The sequence below is a fragment of the Papaver somniferum genome, chromosome 3, assembly GCF_003573695.1.
Source record: "Papaver somniferum cultivar HN1 chromosome 3, ASM357369v1, whole genome shotgun sequence".
Classification (NCBI taxonomy): domain Eukaryota; kingdom Viridiplantae; phylum Streptophyta; class Magnoliopsida; order Ranunculales; family Papaveraceae; genus Papaver; species Papaver somniferum.
Window position 1 is genome coordinate 69,807,999 of NC_039360.1, and position 25,096 is coordinate 69,833,094.

At 39.1% G+C, this 25,096-nt stretch overlaps 1 protein-coding gene, 1 long non-coding RNA gene and 1 pseudogene across 5 annotated transcripts; 1 reads left to right on the plus strand and 2 right to left on the minus strand.

Moving 5' to 3' along the window:
* Window positions 1–395: 395 nt before the first annotated feature.
* Window positions 396–18,221, minus strand: LOC113359556 (annotated as a pseudogene).
* Window positions 18,222–18,608: 387 nt separating this feature from the next.
* On the plus strand, window positions 18,609–19,109 carry LOC113361343. Its single transcript, XR_003365090.1, has 2 exons — window positions 18,609–18,701; window positions 18,899–19,109. It is a non-coding gene; the product is annotated as an uncharacterized LOC113361343 (long non-coding RNA).
* A 3,033-nt stretch (window positions 19,110–22,142) lies between these two features.
* On the minus strand, window positions 22,143–24,882 carry LOC113356437 (glutathione S-transferase TCHQD-like). Of its 4 annotated transcripts, none has more exons than XM_026599572.1 (4): window positions 24,608–24,882; window positions 23,506–23,565; window positions 23,166–23,388; window positions 22,143–23,080 (listed from the first exon to the last, which is right to left on the minus strand). In XM_026599572.1, exons 3-4 carry the CDS (start codon window positions 23,372–23,374, stop codon window positions 22,486–22,488), a joined length of 804 nt encoding a protein of 267 aa, XP_026455357.1. In that variant the 5' UTR covers window positions 23,375–23,388; window positions 23,506–23,565; window positions 24,608–24,882; the 3' UTR covers window positions 22,143–22,485. The 4 variants fall into 4 exon arrangements, with proteins under 4 accessions (XP_026455357.1, XP_026455358.1, XP_026455355.1 ...); XM_026599573.1 differs by lacking the exon at window positions 24,608–24,882 and adding an exon at window positions 24,501–24,557; XM_026599570.1 differs by having other exon boundaries at window positions 23,166–23,565.
* Between the last annotated feature and the right edge of the window lie 214 nt (window positions 24,883–25,096).

The window sequence follows — 25,096 nt, forward strand, 5'->3', positions numbered from 1 at the left end:
ACCAAGTATGTGTAGGATTTGGTTTCATCAGTTTTGAGAACAAAGCAAAGTAAATCCTACTTTTGAAGGAATGGGATTATATCAGGTGATCTGCATTCGATGTGGTCAAGATGTATGGTCTTGATGTTTATGGTGCTCTACATGGAGATTTGGCATTGATACTTATTGGAGCATAAACCCTATGCATGGCTTCAAGTAAGTTTATTTATTCTCTATACTTCGTGCTATATTCTTGTGAACTGTTTGAAAGACCTACGTAGATTTGGTTTTCAATTAATCGGTGTTTGCTTGGCAAGACACAAGAAGGCAAGAGTATCGTAGTTGAGATACAAATATTAGTTTGTATATTTTTGGAAGTAAAGAATATTAGCATGTCAAAGTCTCATTATTGTTCCTTACCAAGGGAAACCATAGTTTGTATGTTTTCCAAATGAGCACGACAGAACTATCTTGCAGAATTCCACTTCGTAACTTTCCCATACTATGAGGCAAAACATCATCTTAATCTGTAATCCGTTCTCCTCTGTTTGGTTGTTACTGAAAAATATTTGCAAGCTAACCTCGTAGGCAGTGAAGATGGCACCGTTAACCATGAAATCCCTTGCAATTGAAGCACCTAGTCCTCTCCATAGAACGCTATAACCTTCTTCTCGTACACTTTTGCGAAAAACAATCAACAATACCTAGATATTTAGGTGGTCATTTATCCAACCTAGTTTGTGTTTGTGCTCGGAGTCTAGATTTCACCACATCTAGGAGATAGCAAGCAATCCAGCTATCTACTCCTGCCAGACCTCCTGCAACTAACATTGTTTTTAGTGTTTCTTGTTCTGTTTTTCTGCAACCCGGGTGTAGCTTCTCTCTGGTGAATTCGTAGATCCAAAAGTATACACTATGACCAGGTGTATCTCTTAGCATTGTGACGGTAAGGCCTCGGTACAATCCCATTAGTCCTTCCTTCTTTAGAATGCTTTTAATGATGTGTCTTGGTCTTTCTTGATTCTCTGTGATATTTCTTTTGGGTTTGTTTGGTTGTAATTGGAGGCGAATTTTTACAAGTTCGACTGGGCTGAGCAAGAATATCCTATTGCAACACTTCAATAGGAAGGGGGATCATTGTTGTTGGGTGAATTGTTTAAATCTTGTGACAAGATAGTATAAGCTTGAAAGACCATTGCATTGTGCAACAAAATGTACTTGTTAGGATGTCATACGCAATATTTACTAGTGTAGATGGGGAAAAACGACTTGCTGATTTTTAAGGAATTGAGGAGACGACCATACGGAGGAGACTCCTCGAACCGAGCGAAATGTTAAACCTCACACAGATGCACCGCTGCAAAGGGGGTGCTTTAGATTCGAGAGATCAATCTGTAGTACTCCGGCCTAAATCAATACAATGACCGTTCCAGAGTAAATTCGGTCACAAGAGAGGATGGGTTGATCTGTAGGAGGGAAGCTGAGAAATGTGTGGAATCAATGGTAATCAAAGATTGTGGGTGTGTGAACTCTGAAAATGATAAGCTCTGATTGATTGAAATTGCTCAATTGAGAATAGTTGCTCAATTGATTAGTTGATGATCTCGTGTTGTCGATGAGACGTGAGATTGATGATGTTTTGTTCGTATATCTTTCAATCATGATTCAGAGACGTATTTATATTGTTGGAATTGTAGACACCATGATCCCATGAAGTGTGACAGTTGATGGAATCAAGGAGTGGGGAAGTGGAGATTGTGTTTGAAACCAGTTGCTCATCGTGTGGAGACTTGGTCGATTTTCCACCCACTACCTCGTTAATTCCTTCAACTTGATTGCACGACTTGCTCACATTTCATCGTGTGTTTGAACACACGTGTCGTAGACTGCCAGACCAAAATCCTAAGTGATATCCCCCCAAATGACACGATTGACGTCTCGTGGTTTGTTAGTCAATTGATGACCTCGTGGTTTGTTATTCAATTGATGACTTCGTGGTTTGATGGGATGATGAGTCCATGTAGTTGCTGAGTTGAACATGATGTTCCGAAACTCATGAATTGAACTTGTCAAGAGACAGAGGTATAGTTGTGAGCAAGTATTGATCATTCGATGGATCGTTGAATATTGATTGTTGAACCAATATTCCTTGGTTTGAGCAAATATTTATCATCTGAGCAAGTGTTGCTCATGTGATGAATTATTGAATATTTGATCGTCTGAGCATGTGTTGCTCATCTGATGGATTATTGGCAGCGTACCAAAAATATTAATTAGAATACTGGTCGTTGAACCGAGCATAACTAATAAAATTAATGACCATGAGGTCGTCGTAATATTATTAAGCTTGGAATCTGGAATGATGATCCTTGGATTCAGAAACCCTAATTTGATCAATTGATGATCAATTCATGGTTCGTCAGAAGTTTAACCATGGGACGAAGGAGGGAGCGACTACATGGGACCGTGGATCAACCATGTAGTGTCCATATGCTCACGTGAGCAAATAAAAAGAACTCCTGAAGAGTTGACGATTTGTTGGTGAAAGAATGATTAAATGCTGGTTTAATCATTTATTCGAAAATGCTCGTCTGAGCCTTAGGTGAGAAAACCTAATAATTATGACGGAGTGAGGGAACGACCATGGTGTCATGAAACCGTCCCTGGGTAGTCACGTGACCGCCTGATGATCACTTCATGAAAATCCAAAGTGTTTGGAAGAGTTTTGGATCTAATACGAGCAATTGTGCAAATTAGGTCAAAACTGTGAAAATTGATGGGACCAGCTTCCGTGAGCCAAAGAGCCAATCTTGGTCGGTCAAGATAGCTTGCTCGTATCCCCAAGGCGTCCGCGTCTCAGTCCTGAGAAGTTTGATATTTTCTGGCGTGCAATTGAGCATCCATTCGAGAAAATATGCCAAAATTAGGGTTTCGACGACACTGAGGAAAACACCATGAGATGATGAAAAATAATTATAAAATAAGGAATAAGGAGTCGTGGGACCTCCTTCGTCAAGGCATGGTCGGCCGGTCGTGACCACGGTCCCGTGGTGCCTTTTCCTTAATTTTATAATATTTTGATGATTTTATGAAAAATTCATGAATTTTGAGAAATTTGATGAATTTAGGGAGTTTCCATGAATTGAAGGAGTTTTCATGAGTTCATGAAAGCAAAATATTAAAATAATAAAAACACGGGCGTGTGGGACCATGGAGGCATGGCCGGCCGGATATGGCCCGGTCCCACGAGTTTTTCATAATTTTTTAATATTTTTTAGGTATTTTTGATGATTTGAGGGAATTTTTCCTAATTTGAGAGAAATACCATAAAATCAAGGAATTGATGAATTCAAGGAAAAATAGGATAAATAATAATAAAATAATAAAACAAAGGGCGTGTGGGACCGGCTAGTGGCCCGGTCCCACAAGTTTTCATATTTTTATTTTATTTTATTATTATATGATGATTTGTGCAAAAAATACCATGAGATCAAGGAGTTTTTTCATGAAATTAGAGAAATAATAATAATAATAATAAAATAATAAGGAACCGTGGGGTGTGGGGCCGGCTGGGACCAAGGCATGGCCGGTTGGCTAATGGTCACGCCCCACACTCCTTTCCTTAATTTTATATTATTTGTTATGGATTTATGGAAGTACCATGAAACCGAGGAGCTTCCTCGAGACGAAGGAGATTTGATCAGATGAGAGAATTTTCATCAAATCATGGAAAATAATATAATGTATTAAAAATATAAAACTGGCGTGAAACTGACCACGGCATGGTCGGTAGGTCGTGTGTCCGTGTTCCCAGCACCTTGGTCAATATTTTTAATTATTTATTATTTTCTTCCCTATTTTGCATAGGTTCATCGTTTCGTTGTATTTTGAAATACTCGTTCGTGCGGTGACTGTTAGTGTATCGTCGTTGAATACACTTTCACCATTTGAATCGGGGCTTACTTAGAGGTAGCTCAGACGCCCGACTGTTGATTATTTATTACTAATTGTGGAATTCAGTGGAGAATAATTCACAAAACTGAGTAATAAGATGTTTATTATTAATTCATAGGATCAGCTGAGGATTCGACTACGAATTCAGAATAATAAAGTGAGCATTACCATTCCATGGGATCGTTGATTCGACCATAGAATCAGAGTAATTAAGATTTATCTATTACTATTTATGAGATCAGTTGTGGATTCGATCATGAAATCGGAGTAATGAGATAATATAGTTATTGCTATTCTATGAGACCAAGCCGTGGATTCGATCATAGAATCAGAACAATTTTTTATTGCCATTCCGTGGGACCAGTCGCAGATTCGACCATGAAATAGGAGCAATTGTTATTGCCATTCCATGGGACTAGTCGTGGATTCGACCATGGAATATGAGAAATTGTAATTAGGAATAATTAACTTTGTGGCTCTATACTAGCAGAGCAAGCTGTCTAGGAGCATTAATTATCCCGATATGAGCTTGTCGGTAAGTCATATCCTTTATATAGTCAGGGTAAACTCGTTGTTTGTTCCTGAAGACGTTATCGCTCTATACTAGCAGAGCAAGCTGTCTAGGAGCCGTCCATCTCGTGATACTATATAGAAATAATCACTGAAAGTGTTCAGTATTCATGAGATATGTCGTTTTCCAGTCGTGAGTCTACATATCTACATGTACTCTGAGAGAAAGTACTCTCCGTTGAGAATTCGATGAGATACTCGTGTCTCAACACTCACGTCTGATTGCTGGATCAGAGCTTCGTATAATTATGAGTTTACGATTTTAGCCCTTGTCGAAAATATACCATCTACATTAAGTCCCCTGCTTACTGAGGAAAGCTGTGTTCCTCAGTCAGCATTAAATGGTGATTTTCCGGCCATAAATAATACCAGTAATTGAACTTAGTCGTAAGTTGAGACGTTACCGGATTTAGAGAGCATGAGCAAACCACGACTTGATGAAGGCTTCAATGTCATGATTGGAGCGTCGTTTGATGAGCCTAAATTGATGTTGAGAAGCTGGTTTGGATGACGAGTCTGTGGTTGGTTAGGATTCGCGGGCCGAGCCGAATAAGGAAATCCTTAGAAAATTAGGTTTTGGAAGTAAAAAATAGCATAAAAGGGATTAACCCTCCTATTTTTTTATTTTTGTCACTACCAACTCTTCATCACCTCTCCATCTTCACGAGAAGGAGAGATTTGAATTTTCGCCGCCGCCCGATCCACCTGCCGCCGCCAGTCGCCATCGGCCAATTTCCGGCCGGCGCTCCCAGGTACGTTTATTTTTTTGATGTTTGCTGATTCTATGACCTTCATGAATTGTTCATGCCTTGATCAAGATGAAATTATATACATGTGTATATATTAGTGTGTATATGACCTTCATGAATTGTTCATGCCTTGATCAAGATGAAAAAAAAACCTTCGTTTTTGAAAACGTATGTTCGTTCGATCGTTAGTTTTGAAAACTAACTATAATCCCTGATTTAGGAGAGATTTTTTTTTTAATATATGAACTTAGGTCCAGTGATAAAACTTAGTGTATGATCTTTCATGTGTACCACGGTTTTATCATAAAAGGAGTAAATTTTCACGAAATCGAAATAATCCTTCGTTTTAAAGAAAAATTACGACGACTCGAAGGAAAATTCATATGATGAACTTGTGTCCAGTGATAAATTTTTCTTATGAGCTTTCATATAAATACAAAACTTTATCATATGTACGAGATGTGAGCTTTCACAATATTTTTGAAATAAACCTTCGTTTTAAAGACAAATAGCGACGATACGAAGGAAAATAGTTTTTTTTTTTTATATACAGCCGTGACATATATTGTGAAAAATATGATGGTATATTTTATTTTCATGAATTTTTTTCATTAGATAAAATCCTTTAGAATTTATGTAAGCAATGTTGCATTAATTGCTGTTTTTTGAAAAATCAGAAACGTGGGTTTTGAGGAACCTTCGAAGATAGACGATATATTTATGATGAAATATTTTATTGTTGTAAACTTCATAGGTCAGTTGTGTGAATGTTCACATTATGAAAATTGTGTCCGTGATTTTATGAAAAATCAGTTTCGAAATTAATAAAGTTTCGTTCGTTTTTGCAGTTTTCGAAGAGACGAACGATTTTGAGGTGTTAACTCTACCGTTACTATTACTGTTGTTAGTGGAAGTACAAAAGGTAAGAGTTAAGAGTTACCATTTTTGCCGTATTTCCTTGATTCGTGTCTGGACAACATACTGAAGTAGAATGTAATGTGGACTTTGCAGTTGTTTTAGCAAAAATGACCAATTCCCCAGCCAACGATACTTCAAGGGACGAATCGCATACTGATGATGACATCTCCAGGGATGATGCATGCATGGACGAGACCTCCATTGGTGAAGAATAGGAGGATGCCACTGGAGTGAAGAACATTCCGAATATAGACGACGCATTCTTCGAGGAGGATCCAAAAGGAGCTGAAGTATATCTCAAATACCCAGTATATCGTCTTCTGATCAACCCTAGGACTGTGACCCAGAATAAATTGGTGACCCCGAAGATGGTAATACGGCTTTGTCTCGAACGAGGGCTTTTCCTTGCATCGACCATAAAGTTTAAGCTTTCTCGACGCCCTTTGGAAAAAAATTCTGGATGGGCGAGGCATATGTTGGGCTTCCCTCATGTCAGGGCTATGCTCAACCAGGCACAAGTGACGAGAGCTATTCAAGATTCTGGAGACTTGTCTATTAATCATGATGTGAAAAGTATCGTGGCTTTTCTGGATCGTTGGTGTGTTTCCACTCACACCTTCATATGTAGATGGGGAGAATTTACTTTTACCTTAGAAGATGTGGCTGATTTGATGCATCTCCCGATTACAGGTAATTTCTCTGGAGGTCTTTCGGATGAGGAAAAAGCGGTTTTTGACACTCTGACAGCTGCGATGGAAGAAGTGAACAAGGAGTCTGGTAGTAAAGGTTGTTATGCCCATTGGTTGACACGTTGGTGGCCAAGAGATGAAGTTTCTGATAGTCCCATCACCGGTATGTTACCTATTTCCACTTTCTTATGCTTATGGTTATCCAGAGACATATTCGAAGACAATGGACATTTGTTGAAGCCTTACTTAATCCCTTTTGCTATTAAGATGGCTCAAGGTGAGCAACTCCCAATAGGTAGCTTATTCTTGGGTTCCTTGTATTCTAACTTAGACTCCTTGGTGTTAGATTCCAGCGTGTCGAATGGCTTCATGAAGATTGAGTGTTATGTTAACACGATGTTTCTTCAAGCTTTGATGTGGGAACACTTCAAGAATTATGCGCCTATCCCACGTAATATCCTGCAAGGACCAAATACTGATGCCCGTCACATCTTCGCCGAGAAAGATAATTCCCGAATCATGCGTTGGTCTACAAAGCATCCTCGGTCTAAAGCACGCCTCATTGATGTGTTGGATGAAGAATCGGAGTTCGACTTTCGTCCTTGGGTGTCGGTTCCTGATTATGTTTCTCAACCAACGACTTTCAATACTGGAGAGAGCACGACTTTGAAATCTGGTGCTAACCTGAATGATGGTGAGAGATCCTTCATGTTGAGCTGTACTCCTGGTCACTTGTTATCCGTTATGCATGGAGAGTGGGTCGTAGAAGAATACAACATTGATAGGGCGGCTCGACAAATGGGTATGGATCAATGTATTCCAACTACCCTAAGAAGGAAACCATCATTTGATCAGCTTGCGTCTCGTTTAGATCACACTCACGTGGAAGGGAGTAGTTACTGGTTTCCTGGTTCTGATAGATTTGCATATGTAACCCCAGGTTATATAGAATTATGGCATCAACAATTTGAGAGGTTGCATGAATTCGTAACAGTTAGTCAGACTCCAGTGAAGATTCCTCCGTCTGCTGAGATGATCTCTGGTCGACCAAGACTGAAGTACCTTTCTGGTGATAAACGAAAATTATCTCCAGAATGTTCTCAAGTAAGATTCTCCACATGTCTTTTATGAAACCATGGTAACTGTATTCTGATCATGTTATTGAATTCTTTACAGGACGGTCGTAGCGTAAGACCTCGAATCCATGCAGATTTTTCAAATATTGGAGAAGTTGTTCACGGCGGAGAAGGTTGGAACAAAAGTTATAAGTTGTTACCTAATACCGTGAAGTCCCCAGTTCGTTCTTTGGTGAGTTCCCAATATTTCTCACCGTGACTTTTATTGCTATTAACATTAGAATCATGAAGCCAATGTTGTTAATTTTGTTGCAGAATTTTACTCCATCAAGTCTTGAAGGTCTTCAATTTTCTGCTATTGAACAAGCAATCGCTGATTTGAGTGACGAAGAAACTGTAAGTATTTCTTCACATGTTCAAATGTGGTGCTTCATAGATGAAAATATTGATTGTAAAGGACGTGTACAGGAGGATGTTGTCATGGAGATGGAGAATTCTGGAACTCAATCATTCTCTGGGAATGGAGATGGAGGTAATTCCCAAGATTCGGAGCCGGATGGAAGTGATGTTCCTCTTGTCGTTGATGTGGACAATTCCAACCCCTTGGACACTTTGGAGACTCCTCAAGTAAGTATATATCCTGTATATTCTTCATAGAAGTATAAAAGTGCTGACTTGTGAATGAATGAATGAGAACCCATGTGAATATATGAAAACTTAGTCGAATTTCGTCGTCAGAAAATTCAGAACCCAGCTTTTTAGTAGAAACGCTGTAGAATCTTCGTCCGGAGTCGGATTTGATGATATGCATGTGAAAATTCAAGCCCGGAAAATTTCCAAGCTTTTTCGAAGAAGATTTTTAAGTTTTGAACACGTTCAGAGCCTGAAAAAGGCGAAATAGTCAACTTCCAGGAGACTTCCAGAACTTTTTCAGATTGCGCATCACTTGATATGTTGGACACATCTACTCGCTCTTTCATCGGATTGTCATGAAATTTTGACATGTCATATAGGACATACATACGAAGATAATGGAATATGACCCATCCTCAGATTCCTTGTAGATTGCTCCCAGTTCATCTCTTAGTACAGGGAAGAGTTCAGTTTCTTCAGACGGACTCATCGTAAAATGTGTTTTCATGACTTTCATGTTATTTGCTCGTGACTTGAATGTAGTATGATGAAATTTGATGATATCTCCTTGTGGGTATACTGTGTTTCATAATCTCCTTTGGCTTCGTGACTCTAACCTAATGTAATCTTCGTATTAGGTGCTAAATACCGAAGTTGAGGATACTGGAGCCAATAATGATAACTCTAACCCTTCCGAAGTTATTGATGAAGAGACAGCCATCCCTGAACTTCGAGGCCATGAGAAGGTCGCTGCTGATGTTATGGAAAACCATATGGTTGTTGCCTCAGTGATAGAAGAAACCGAGATAGCAGCGGAGAATACCGAAGGAACTGTTGCTTTGGTCGTGGAAGACGCTCCAGTGACCGAGAACCGTATAATAGTGTCTAAATATCCAACTGCAGGGGTTGCTTTCGATCCTCCCTTTAACACTTCACTCCCGTATCATGAACTGGTCGGTGGATTCAGCGTTCCCATTGGATATGCACGCTTGTACGGGACGATATGGAAGAAGTTTGGCCACATGATCGTTGACAGGAACCCTGGACGTGCTTATGCTTTAACCATGCAAGTAGGCGTTATCTTGCGTGTCGTGAGTGATATGCATACGAGACCCAGGAATACCGTGACTCCAGATATACTCTTTGATTGGGAGTTTAACTTGGAGAATTCAGAAAGACTTGGCCTCAACGTGAAATGGCTTCGTAAGCAAATAAACGTTATCAAGGATTCATGTGAGAAGAACATACCCTTCCCCAATGATGCTGTGAAGGAGAAGGAGGACAAGATTTCCAAGCTGACCGAGGAGTTGAACAAGGATAGGGCGGCTTTGGAAATCTTGAAGGATGCTGATGATCGAAAGCCTTTTCTTGGTGATCTCTTGAACTTCTGAATTTATGAGAGATGTGAGGTTTATACTTGGGTTTTGGTATTTAGATGGTTTTGGATTGACTGATGGTTAAGGATTTTCTTGTAGATTTGATAGAGATTTTCTTTTACGAAATATGAACTGAATTTTAATAAATTGTTGAATTCAAATACTGAATGCAAGTATTGCAAACGTTTTGGAGGAATTGAAATACAAATGAAAGAAAATCCTAAATGTTAAATCCAAACGCCATGAATGCTTCGAACGCCCAATACCTTAAATGTCCAATAACTTCAGATAAACTCCTTGAGCCAATTTTCGTGAATTACTGGTAGGGTTCTGCCATCTGTCGATCAATTTGTAGTATCCTCCGGCCACGAACTTAGCGACCATGAATTGTCCTTCCCAATTGAAGTTCTTTGTAGAATGAAGACCGCGCTGAACTGCTTTGAGAACCAGGTCCCCTTCATAAAACTTGTTAGGCTTGGTCGATCGTGCCTTGAATATCTTCCGCTGATTTGGAATTCCCTGTTTGACGGAATTCCACGATTGTGGCACATATGGACACTCGTGCGGAAGAGAGTATCCAGCATAGTGTTGATCATGCTTAGCCAGGTCTTCAGCAATAAACCTCTGGAGTGACCGTTTTGAAGAAGTTCTGAACCCAACCATTGAGTGTAATATTGCTGAGGTGAAGTTACCCACTCATAGCTTTTGATGACTGCTAAATTTTTCATGGGGAGAAGTCCCTGGACCATAGTAGCGTATTTGAACATTGGTAATATTGGAGCATGTGGAGGAATAAGACTTGCCTGAGCTCGAAACCTTCTGACAAAGGTGTGCAGATTTTCTCCAAGTTCCTGCGTAAGTCCCATCAGAGTTTTTACTTCTTCCAGATGCTCAAACGGTGGTGCGTCCTCTGCTTCGTCTTCCGACTCGGAATCTTTGTCGATGACAGGATGTGTTGAAGGCATCGTTATCCTTCCGGCATGAATCCAAGTTCTTCCAAAGACCATGTCGTATCCAGGGTCTTCCCGGATTATGAAAAACTTAGTCTCAGTGCAGACCAAATTCTCCGTGACTTTGAGAATGATGAAGCCGTATGCATCTCTGGAGATTCCTTCGTGGTCTCTGATTGCTATGGGAGCATGAGTAGCCTCTTGTCGAGTAATGCCAGCAGCTCTGAGAGTTTTCAAAGGGATGATGTTGACGGCGGTGCCGACATCAACAAATGCTCTTTTGAATTCATTTCCTTTAATATGCACGGTGGTGAGCAGTCCCCGGTCATACATTTCTTTGTCGGTGGCTGATGGTTCAGGAGGTACTTCTGGAATCAGTAGGCGTTTCCCAGACACTATGTGGTTCAAAGCTGTGAACGTGTCTCCTCTTTGTGCTTTTGATAGATAGAGTGATAGGCACATTTTTGTGTCTTATATAATCTCAATTGTATATATTATTAGTGCTCGATTTTATATTTATTATGGCTTTTTATGTCCCTGTAGGTATTTTTGGAGAAATAAGCTTTTGCGGCGAAATTTGCTAAAATAGTGGTTTTTGCGCTCGTGGGAGAAAATTACTATACTGACTCTCACTTTGGATAAGGGGTAACCTAATTACTAAGGGGTGATCCATTTCCAGGCATCTGCTAAAGGGAGACCAGCACAGGATAGGGGGAGGTCACTTCCTTCTCAAATTCGAATGAAATTTTGGCGGGAAAAATATCCAGCAAAGAACCAAACTTTGGGTTGGATTTCGAAGGTGTTTTAGAGAGATTCAATCGCTGAAATTTGTTGGGCTGGACGTGATTGAGCATAACAGGCTTGGTATGTGCGCTGGAATCGATCAAATTGGGATGGATAATCCAGAAAAAGGAAACAGAGTTTGAGTTTTGCACGGAAACTTTGTGGAATTATTTTAGGAATTCCAGGGAGACTAAAGGCGTGATATTGTTTCCTAAGGTGATATTCTATCTAAGGAAGAGTTTCGGATGATTTGGAAGTCTTAGAAACGCTTAAGGAAATCGGCAGAGAAGAAACGCTTAAATCTTTTGATGGTCCATGCTTTCGATTTACAACTGTTGTTTTGAGAATGTAATTGTCTAGGAGAAAATATTAGAATCACTTTAAACGTAAAGAGTTGCATAAATATTGACTAGATTAAATCACATAAAAATTGGAGATTGGTGGAATTCTGAGTCTCAGTGCTTTTTATAATCTTGAGTACAATTTCTTTTTAAGTTTTCTATTTTAATTTGAGTCTAAAATCGAGTCTACACAATCCGAGTTGAACGAACTTTACTACCACTTAAAAACTACATCATAGAGCAATTCACAAAAATGCTGTATCAATGACTGAACTGCTTCCTTGACTGGTGCTTCAGAAATAGAGAAACTCTTGACAGGAAGAGGATCTCTGTGTACTCCTTCGGCTCCAAGGTTAAGTTCTCCTGACTCAACCTTTTCTCTGAATATGCGTTTCAAAACTTTGCAGCTACTTGTGGGGTGATTGACGAACCTTTTCTTTGAGAGTGATGAAGCCGTATGCGTCTCTAGAGATTCCTTCGTGGTCCCTAATTGCTATGGGAGCGTGGGTGGCTTCCTGTCGAGTAATACCGACATCTCTGAGATTTTTCAAAGGGATCATGTTGATAGTGGTACCAGCATCGACGAACGCCCTTTTGAACTCATTTCCTTTAATGTGCACTGTGGTGAGCAGTCCCCAGTCATACATTTCTTTGTCGGTGGATGAAGGTTCGGTGGTGGTTTCTTGGATCAGCAGACGTTTTCCGGACATGATGTGGTTCAGTGCAGCAAACATGTCTTTCCTTTGAGCTTTCGAAAGATACAACAACTCGCAGACATGTTCGATCAGAGATTGGACCGCTTCCTTGACAGGAGGTTCAGAGATGGTAAAAATTCTGACTGGGAGGGGTTTTTTGTGCACTCCCTCAGTCCCCAGGTTGAGCTTTCCTGATTCGACCTTTTCTTTGAATATGCGCTTCAAAATTTTGCAATCACTCGTGGGATGGCTGACGTATCTATGGAAGCGACAATACCGAGGATTTTCCATAGCCTCTTCAGTTGGTTCCTTCTTGACATAAGGCAATTTGATTGCACCATCTTGAATCCAGGCATCGAGTAGTTCATTAACTTCTTTCATTGAATAGGGAAAATCAGGTGCTTCTGGATCTTCCGTATGCTGAGGAGGGATTTTCGAATTCTCCTTCTTATGTGCCTTTGAAGGGGTGGAGGAAGTCTTCTTGTGCTGTGGTTCTGCTTTTCGCTTACTCCCTTCCGCGACAACATTTGTTGAAGGTTGCAGGTTGTACTGCTTGTTGATCAAACGCCTGATTCCTCGAGTGTCTTTTGAATCCTCAGTCTTTGTAAACTTTGCTCTTTCCAAAAGAGCGGGTGCAGTGGTTTCCAACCTCTTCGCAGCTTCGTGAAGCTCTGAGAAAGTCTGGAATCGAAGGTTTTCCAGCACGGCCCTGTAGACCGGAGCATGCCATTGATGCACAAGTCCACCAGTTGTTGCTCCGTGACGTTTGGGTCATGACAATCCAGGGATTGGACTCTGAACCTTTTCACATAATCATTGGGATTTTCACTGATCCTCTGAAACATCCTTCCAAGGTCGGAGAGGGTGACTTGTTCTGACACAAAGAAGTATTTCCTGTATAATGCGTTAACCATTTCTCCCCAATTGTTGATAGTCCCTGGTGCGATGTTTTTATACCAGGTGTATGCTCTGCCTTTCAGAGATTTTGAGAATTCTTTGAGACGAACAACACGATTATGTTCATGTTCTCCCAGGGCTTCGAGAAAACGAGAGACATGTTCCCGAGCATTACCAGTTCCATCATACAAGGTGAAGGTTGGAGAAACGTAACCTTTGGGGAGAGAAATCCTCTGCGTAGCGGCAAGATAAGGAGGTTGATGACGATGGTCATGCGATGTATTGCCTTTTACATGGTTCTCTAAGAGGTGCTCCAGATCCTCGCGAGTGATGAAATTCGGTGATCCCTTCGCTGATGAGTTGTCTGCAGCAGTTTTGTGGACTTCGTCGTCTTCTACTGTATGGATTGGAATTACTTCAGGACCGTCGTCCGAGGATTTCTCCTTCTCCTTTCCATTCTCTTGAGTCTTCTCTGACATCTTGTCAGTAAGAGTTTTAAGATAATTACACAGCTCCTTCTGTGTAGCATCCATGTCAGTCTGGTTCTTTGCAAGAGTCTCCTGCGCTTTGATAAGATCAGCAATGGTAGGCGGTGGATCTCCTCTGACTTCTTCAGGGTGTTGTCCGGACAGTGGATGACCTTCGGCGTGAGGAGGAGTAATGTCACCACCATCAGTGTTGGAGGTCGGAATTGTCTCCGGGATATTCTGATTGTTATTGTTGCTAGTGCTAGCACGGTTTGTGTTAGGATTCGTAACTGAACCTGACCTGAGATCAACCATCTTGTGAAATTATGAGATTGCAACCGAGAGAATGATCTCCCACTGTGGTCGCCAATATGTAGATGGGGAAAAACGATTTGCTGGTTTTTAAGGAATTGAGGAGACGACCGTACGGAGGAGACTCCTCGAATCGAGCGAAATGTTAAACTTCACACAGATGCGCCGCTGCAAAGGGGGTTCTTTTGATTCGAGAGATCAATCTGTAGTACTCCGGCCTAAATCAAGACAATGACCGTTCCAAAGTAAATTCGGTCACAAGAGAGGATGGGTTGATCTGTAGGAGGGAAGCTGAGAAATCTGTGGAATCAATGGTAATCAAAGATTGTGGGTGTGTGAACTCTGAATATGATAAGCTCTGAATGATTAAAATTGCTCAATTGAGAATAACTGCTCAATTGATGAGTTGATGATCTCGTGTTGTCGATGAGACGTGAGATTGATGATGTTCTGTTCGTATATCTTTCAATCATGATTCAGAGACTTATTTATATTGCTGGAAATGTAGACACCATGATCCCATGAAGTGTGACAGTTGATGGAATCAAGGAGTGGGGAAGTGGAGATCGTGTTTGAAACCAGTTGCTCAACGTGTGGAGACTTGGTCGATTTTCCACCCACTACCTCGTGAATTCCTTCAACTTGATTGCACGACTTTCTCACATTCCATCGTGTGTTTGAACACACGTGCCATAGACCTCCAGACCAAAACCCTAAGTGATATCCCCCCAAATGATACGATTGACGTCTCGTGGTTTGTTAGTCAATTGATAACTTCGTGGTTTGATGGGACGATGAGTCCATGTAGTTGATGAGTTGAACATGATGTTCCGAAACTCATGAATTGAACATGTCAAGAGACAGAGGTATAGTTTTGAGCAAGTATTGCTCATTCGATGGATCGTTGAATATTGATTGTTGAACCAATATTCCTTGGTTTGAGCAAATATTTATCATCTGAGCAAGTGTTGCTCATGTGATGAATTATTGAATATTTGATCGTCTGAGCATATGTTGCTCATCTGATGGATTATTGGCAGCGTACCAAAAATATTAATTAGAATACTGGTCGTTGAACCGAGCATAACTAATAAAATTAATGACCATGAGGTCGTCGTAAAATTATTAAGCTTGGAATCTGGAATGATGATCAATTCATGGTTCGTCAGAAGTTTAACCATGGGACGAAGGAGGGAGCGACTCCTGAAGAGTTGACGATTTGTTGGTGAAAGAATGATTAAATGTTGGTTTAATAATTTATTCGAAAATGCTCGTCTGAGCCTAAGGTGAGAAAACCTAATTAATTATGACGGAGTGAGGGACCGACCATGGTGTCATGAAACCATCCCTGGGTAGTCACGTGACCGCCTGATGATCACTTCATGAAAATCCAAAGTGTTTGGAAGAGTTTTGGATCTAATACGAGCAATTGTGCAAATTAGGTCAAAACTGTGAAAATTGATGGGACCGGCTTCCGTGAGCCAAAGAGCCAATCTTGGTCGGTCAAGATAGCTTGCTCGTGTCCCCAAGGCGTCCGCGTCTCAGTCCTGAGAAGTTTGATATTTTCTGGCGTGCAATTGAGCATCCATTCGAGAAAATATGCCAAAATTAGGGTTTCGACGAAACTGAGGAAAACACCATGAGATGATGAAAAATAATTATAAAATAAGGAATGAGGAGTCGTGGGACCTCCATCGTCAAGGCATGGTCGGCCGGTCGTGACCACGGTCCCGTGGTGCCTTTTCCTTAATTTTATAATATTTTGATGATTTTATGAAAAATTCATGAATTTTGAGAAATTTGATGAATTTAGGGAGTTTCCATGAATTGAAGGAGTTTTCATGAGTTCATGAAAGCAAAATATTAAAATAATAAAAACACGGGCGTGTGGGACTATGGAGGCATGGCCGGCCGGATATGGCCCGGTCCCACGAGTTTTTCATAATTTTTTAATATTTTTAGGTATTTTTGATGATTTGAGGGAATTTTTCCTAATTTGAGAGAAATACCATAAAATCAAGGAATTTGATGAATTCAAGGAAAAATAGGATAAATAATAATAAAATAATAAAGCAAAGGGCGTGTGGGACCGGCTAGTGGCCCGGTCCCACAAGTTTTCATATTTTTATTTTATTTTATTATTATATGATGATTTGTGCAAAAAATACCATGAAATCAAGGAGTTTTTTCATGAAATTAGAGAAATAATAATAATAATAATAAAATAATAAGGAACCATGGGGTGTGGGGTCGGCTGGGACCAAGGCATGGCCGGTTGGCTAATGGTCACGCCCCACACTCCTTTCCTTAATTTTATATTATTTGTTATGGATTTATGGAAGTACCATGAAACCGAGGAGCTTCCTCGAGACGAAGGAGATTTGATCAGATGAGAGAATTTTCATCAAATCATGGAAAATAATAAAATGTATTAAAAATATAAAACTGGCGTGAAACTGACCACGGCATGGTCGATAGGTCGTGTGTCCGTGTTCCCAGCACCTTGGTCAATATTTTTAATTATTTATTATTTTCTTCCCTATTTTGCATAGGTTCATCGTTTCGTTGTATTTTGAAATACTCGTTTGTGCGGTGACTGTTAGTGTATCGTCGTTGAATACACTGCCACCATTTGAATCGGGGCTTGCTTAGAGGTAGCTCAGACCCCCGGTTGTTGATTATTTATTACTAATTGTGGAATTCAGTGGAGAATAATTCACAAAACTGAGTAATAAGATGTTTATTATTAATTCATAGGATCAGCTGAGGATTCGACTACGAATTCAGAATAATAAAGTGAGCATTACCATTCCATGGGATCGTTGATTCGACCATAGAATCAGAGTAATTAAGATTTATCTATTACTATTTATGAGATCAGTTGTGGATTCGATCATGAAATCGGAGTAATGAGATAATATAGTTATTGTTATTCTATGAGATCAAGCCGTGGATTCGATCATAGAATCAGAACAATTGTTTATTGCCATTCCGTGGGACCAGTCGCAGATTCGACCATGGAATAGGAGCAATTGTTATTGCCATTCCATGGGACCAGTCGTGGATTCGACCATGGAATATGAGCAATTGTAATTAGGAATAATTAACTTTGTGGCTCTATACTAGCAGAGCAAGCTGTCTAGGAGCATTAATTATCCCGATATGAGCTTGTCGGTAAGTCATATCCTTTATATAGTCAGGGTAAACTCGTTGTTTGTTCCTGAAGACGTTATCGCTCTATACCAGCAGAGCAAGCTGTCTAGGAGCCGTCCATCTCGTGATACTATATAGAAATAATCACTGAAAGTGTTCGGTATTCATGAGATATGTCTTTGTCCAGTCGTGAGACTACATATCTACATGTACTCTAAGAGAAAGTACTCTACGTTGAGAATTCGATGAGAGACCCGTGTCTCAATACTCACGTCTGATTGCTGGATCAGAGCTTCGTATAATTATGAGTTTACGATTTTAGCCCTTGTCGAAAATCCGCCATCTACAACTAGCTGCCCAGTGTCTTTCTGGTTGTCAACAAGTACTGCATACTCTATACAGTTCACTAGGTATCATTTAAAACTCTATTCAGGGATCATAAACACAATGAATGTATATGTGAATGCGTATATGATGTCTGTCATGAATATGATCTGTATATACTGGTTAATTTTGTAGAGAACTTTTGGAGTGTGGATACCAAAGATTTTCTTGAGAACAACATTTGTCCAAAGAAACATGATTTTGATCAGTATTTTGTCACTTCTCCTTACATACAGTAGCATACCAAATTGTTCACTAACATGCCAGTCCATAACTGAAATATCCATGAACCCATTAGTATAGCCAGTTCAGGAGGCTCGTTTTTACCATGAAATGTTTTTGCAAATGTCTTTTAAATTGTTTTTTTGTCTTAGTTCACCCACTACTTGTTATTACAGATCCTTTTTTCAGTTTGTTATTACTAACTTATTTCATACGATGGTTTGTTTATTGATTAAAGGATTGATCCATTATGTGCGTTTCTTTTTATATATTGTCTACTAACTCATCTTTTACTGTGTAGCATGGATACAAATCAACATGGCAGTGATGGTGTACAAACTACAACCACTCAATCATCGCAGAATAGTGCATCTGTTGGGAATAGTTTGAAACTTTTTGTTGAAGTTGATGCATCTTGTAGACCAATATAAAAAAGTCAGAAAAACTTGCTTCTCGTGTAGGGGAACTTCTACGAGCGCATTGTTCAATACGTTATGAAGATTGGAGGATTGTCCCGGAAAACTTCAAGGAGAATGTATGGAATGGCTTAATGGTATGTATACCCTTCTGTTTTAGGTCAACAAGTTTTTTAGATACATTTATTCTTGACTCTTGAGTATTGAGTTTCATTTTGGTGTATGTTAGACTTTACAAAAGGTACTATGTATAGGGTTATGTCTACCCATATTTTTATCATACATTAGATTTTCTTGTTGAATCATGACCCTAACCATTACATTTGTTACTTAGAGCGAGTTTGAGTTTAATGCTCCTTCATACTTGGTACGCCCGAACCTCGAAGTAGCCTTTTCACAGAAGTTCAGATCATTCAAATACCAGCTTCGACAGAATTATTTCAGGATAGACAAAGGTAACGAACAAATTGAAGCAGCTATTCAAGCTGGTTTGGATCCAAATGCGTGGAAAAGCAAGGAGCAAATTCTAGCAGAGGTACCGGTGGGGGTTACTCCTAGTAATTGGACCGCTTTCGCCGAGAATGAGTTCAAAGAAGGAGTAAGAGAAAGCCATGAAAAGAAGTCAGAGAACAAAAAGAAATGCACAATGCTCCATACTCTTGGGAGGCGTACCTATGCGAACAAATGTCATCTCCTTGTATGTTTTATACACTCCTCAATTCTACTAGTTATTTTGAAATTATATTTTGTTATGGTTATACAACCAATATGGATTCAAATGAGCAGGCAGAAGAGGATGGGATGCTTACAGAGGATCGTGAATATCCTTGGATGAAGGGTCATGAAAAACGCGATGGGACTGTTCATCCATCAACAGTTGAAAAATATGTAGGTATATCAAGAATTAAAAGCATGTCAAACTTTTACTTAAACTTTCCTAACTGTTATTAGGTAACACATTACACAGGAGCAAGTCAAAGCTGTCTATGAGAAGCGAAAAGAGAATGGAACTAATTGCTCGTATGATTTTGGTTCTGATGGTTTAGTTGATGTCTTTGGCCCAGACAAGGGTAAAAGATCTTTACGTGGCTTTTCCTCCATCGTTTCTGCGAAGCTCCTACAGTTAACAAATGCAACTCTCCCGTCATCGGACTAAAAAGGTAAACCCAACCCTTGCAATTAATTGATGATAATAACCCTGTTTCGTTTGTTTTCATTGTTGCCTTATCTTTTGTATCACTGTCTAAGATCAACTTGTTAGTCAGATCTGTACTTCAATGATTGCAACCTTATAACTTCCGTATCAAATTTGTACTTCAATAATTGCAACCTTATAACTCCCATAGGGCTTGCTTTAGTACTATCAGTGAAAATTGTGATGTTGGTGTATGTCAAACTGAAAGTTAAAATTAGAAGTATGTTGAATGACATACAATTATTGTAGGTTGGTAGTCTCTCCCATGTAAGATCTTTGCTACTTTGACTAGAAATCCTTTCTTATTTTTTCATTAATATTTGGCACACCACGTTTCAGTTCATCCGTCTTTTCTATTTTTTTTTTGATATGATCTGTAATATCCTAAAAAAAACTTACCCGGTTAGGCTTTTCCCAGTATTTGTTATCAGGTTAACTTTTAAGATTCTAAGAAATGATAGTACACATTATATATGAAAACTTTATATTGAAGCATTTATGACTTTATGTCGATTGTGTACTACTGCATTACAGGTCATGGCACAAAAAATATCTAGTGATCATCCGACAAAGGAAGAGACAATCTTGAATGATTTGTGTACCCTAATTCTGACTTCACTCCTGAGTTCACTCCTGACTTCACTTCAGACTATCATTCTTTTTACGGGAATTTGAATACCACGTCAGAGCCACATATTTCGACAATTCTGGTTATGAAGAGTCTTCAAATCAGAGTGAATGGAAAAATAGTTGCAGCTGGATATGTGGTGACCAGTTTGGAAGGTGAAGTCTGCCACAACAGAATTGTCCAAAAGAAGGAAAGAAAAGTTCGCATAGAATGCGTGTACGATGATGCCGCACCAATTTGGGACGCTCCTCAAGGTGATGACTACTATAAGTTATCTGCTTATGTTGCTGGTGGTTGGATAGTATGACATAAGAAGCGTTTGCAATTTAAAAGTTAAACCTTGTTTACCTTGTTACAGATTAGTACTATTAGATAGAGTTTGATGTTTTAGTTTATAGTTTTTTTTGTTAGTTTTCATCGTTTAGCTTCTAAAGAGTGTTCACGATATTAGTTGATGTTTGAAAAAAAATTCTTTTTACTAATTTAATTTCTATTAAATTTTTTGGGTACTATTTTTTAGTATTATGCACAATGTGGTGGTTTGGGGAAAACGGGCGTAAGAATCCAAAACAGGGTGGGAAAAATAAAAATAATTTTTTTCTTAGTTACTGCATAATTTGTTACACTAATATATGTTATAGATTTGACATACTTATTAGTGTGATTTAAATTAATTAAAGTCACACTTATTAGTGTGACCGCTAATGTGTAACAAAAGAATAACGCCATATTTATTACACTGATAAGTGTGATAATAAATAAGATGTCACACATATTAGTGTAACAAAATGTCTGATTTGGTGTAGTGAGACATCTTGTTGAGGAGAAGATCATCCTGGTGGTGCTGGATTAGATTATTGGTGTTGAACTAAAGGCGTCCATGGTAATCTATATCAGGGTGTGCAAAGAAGATCATCTTGTGGAGGTAGATAATGTGGTAAACATTATCTCGTATGGGTGAAGACACTACTTTGGATCTTATAGGATGCTTGTGAGAGTTCTTGTGTTCGGTCACGTTGTGGTGAGTTGATGGATTGATATAGTCAGTCAGTTGTGTAATTCTCAGTGGTGATTCTATAATGAATAAAGAGGTCGTAGCCGTTTGGTGGATGTAGACAATATTACACACATTGTGTATATTGTTGAACCACGTTAAATCTTTGAGTACTTTACTTCTTGTTGCCTTGCTTATGGCTTGCATCTATGTGGTTCTCTTTCTCTTCTTCTTATCCTAGATCGTAGTAAGGTTCATGGAGCAATCCGAGAGATCAAGTGTTTCTTGTTAGCTAATATGTTTCCGCAAGATTAGCACGTAGATGGTTCTGAACCCCAACAATTGGTATCAGAGCGATCCAATTGTCCCAACACATAATACATACTAGAATCTAGATTTCCCTGCTCATCCATCCTTAACCCTTTTTTTTTTTGTTCCACTAACCCTTTAGCAATCATATCAGAGAAGAAGAAAACAACTGGCCATCTGCAAAGTATTGGGATACCGCTCTAAGTATTAGGATACCGCTCTAAGTATTGCTTATGAATTGGTCATCTGCAAAGCCTTTTCTTGCTTGCAAGAGAAGTTAAAATAGCTTCTTCCTCGAAACCAAATTACATGTAGCACCTCGCTGAGTCGCTAATCAGCTCGAGACTCAAGAAATAGTTGTCATTTCATACGCAAAGAAAATTAATATTCTAAATACAAATTTTTTTATCATAAGAAGAAAAATAGTTATAGGAGGCACTGTTTTATATGCAGGGGAAGGAATTTGTTGATGTTGATTTTACAGGTGATGCATACAGGACAGCAAATACAGAAAAGTACTCGTTCAAACTACACAGGCACCAAGAACTACAAGTGGGAATTACGAGGAGAACTCGTGATTTTTATTCTCTCAATCCAGATTGTTTCGACTATTGAACCAACAAAGAAAAAACTGTTGGAAAAGGAAACACCGACCATTCTTCAATTACCTGATCGGCTTTCCCAGTGGACTATTAGAATCAAAGACTCACCAATGTACAATCACAGAATAGTACACGTATATAGTATTCTCTCTCAGGCATGGGGAGATGATCATTATTCTCCTCAACTATTTGTTCAATATTTCCTCAGAACACTTCTGATGCAAACAAACAACCACGTCTTTAGAAGCGTTCTATACTTTCTCCAGCCAGAGAAATAATTCCCAATCACTGCTTTATAACTAGGCCTTTGTTTAACCACCTTCCAGTACTTGGAGATATTTGGCCTGCTTTCAATGTACTCATCTTCTACATCCAAGAGTGATAGCCGTGCAAGAACAGGAATGAGCATTACATCTGCCATGCTGAATTCTTCTCCTGCCAGGTAGGTTGTCTCACTCAGCTGAACCTCCGCTTCATCAAGAAGTTGAACTAATTCTTCCTCATTATCTTTCAAAAGATCAACGTTTTTTAACTTGTCTTCGGTCTCATATGCAATTCTTAGCTTCAGGTGGTAGACGCTTGCTAAATCTGGAGATTCTGCCATTCTAGCAATAACCACGCGGCGAAGGAATTTGGATACAAAGAGACGATACTTATCAGGGACGTGGGAGAGTGTGAATATCTTGGGGTTCCATCTTTGAATCTTTTGCATCCACTCATTGATTTCTCTGTCATTACTGGTATTAGTCTCAACCCCTGAAGAGACTTCCACCACTCTCTCTATATACCTGTAAATTTCTACGTCGCGTGCAATATATTAGAAATGTTCTGCAAAAGAAGAAACGAGAAGGGAAAGTTACAGATGAAACTTACTTGATTATTTCAATGGTATCAAACAAAATGTGAGCACCATTCTGGAAAACAGGGAGTTTGGCAGTTGGGTTCATACGGAAGAATGAGGAATCCATGTTCTTTCCTGTGAGAGGATTGGCGTGGTTTGATGTGTAATCAATACCCTTTTCTTCCAAGGCGAGCCTGACTTTCTGGCTGTCCATAGAGTACGGATGATGATATAGCTGCATGATTTTCTAAATAACTGTTCCCAAGACTCGTGAGCTTAATAACAGTACGGAAACATCGAAAATTACAGATCAAAATAAGTTCTCAAGCACAAGACATGAGCTTCATCATGAAAGACAAAACTGGACACCACCTGAATACGAATGACGAAACTGGACGCCACCTGAATATGTAAGACGAAATTGGACACCACCTGAATATGAAAGAAGGGTCAACCAACTTATATCTGGAAATTTAAGCCGATGAAGCTCAAATAGATCACTTAATAGCATGATTGGGGGCACACTATTAGCAGAATTTCGAAAATAAAAGAAGACGGCGTTAAAATGTGATGAGTTATGAATCAATCAGTTATCTAGATGCTACAAGGCTCGATAACTTTAAAAGAAGGAGGTGTGCATATCCTGAAAGTTAGTTGGCAATAACTCATTACACGTCGCATATTAGAACCTAAAACAGTTAACAAATCCAACAATAAAACACCATACGCAAAATCAGAAAACATATGTCTGCGGAATTCTACTGTGTACTGACGCAAGTACCTAATAAGACTAAGAGTTACCAGCTGACAACTATGAGCCAAATGACAAATGCATACCAGCTGACAACTATGAACCAAATGACAAATGCATACAACCATGAGATATTTGGTTCCCTATTCAATAATACATGTCATGTAAAACTCAATTTCATCTATTCTATTTCGATGTATGGCATACAATCTATAATCGGTGGAAGCTGAATACTTTAAAACCAATCAATGGTTGTTGTTTTTTGCATAAGCCAGCCCCTTCTGACAATGAAAACTTTAGAAATACACCAATTTGAACAACAGTCAGCCCCTTCTCAACTAGAACTACAGTTGACAATGAAAACTTTACAAATAGACCAATTTTCTTTCAGTCATTCACCCAGACCAAATAAGCAAACCACGCATACACAGAAAGTTCAAGTTCAATTTCATTTGATAGGCCATGAAATACCCTATAAATCTCTGTAATAATACTATAATTAAAACCCCAGATTCACATAAAAAAAATAATTCACATCAATTTGATTATCATAAAATCACAGAGCAAATTTGTATAAGAATTTATAATCTGACAAAGTGACAATCATTGATCTAACCTGGAACGAACTTGATTCCCAAGAGAAGAAAAAAATACCGGATTGAGACTAAAACAGTTGAAACCAAAAATAAAAATGAACCCAGAAATTAATAATAAGCAATATACCTGGAGATAAAAGAGATCGAACAACCAAAGACAACACTTGTACTACTCAGAAAGGAGGCCTAAAAAGATCGAAAGGAATAAAAGAAACGGAAAAGAGAATTTAATTGTCAGTCTCAGTCATAGAATACGAAAAAATATCCCCCTTTTTATTAGAGGGATTTAGAGTAGATGAGTGTAGAGTCAGTTGGACCATTTGGATTCGCGAATATATAATTTACAGTCTTCTTCTTCTTTTACAGAGAGAACGAGAATCATTCATGGTTGTCCCACTTGAATAGAACAATCTCTAGTGTGGGATGATGGGACTGTAATTAATTTACATTTATAAGCATATAATTCTGTAGAAGAGACGAGGAAATACGTTCTATGGTGTAGATAATCCACTGGGGTAGGTGGCAAGATCCTAAGCTGTGATACATCAAAGAACAAAGAGCGGCGAAGCACAAAATAGAACCAAACGGCGGAAAGAGCGAGGTATCACGTGGGTCG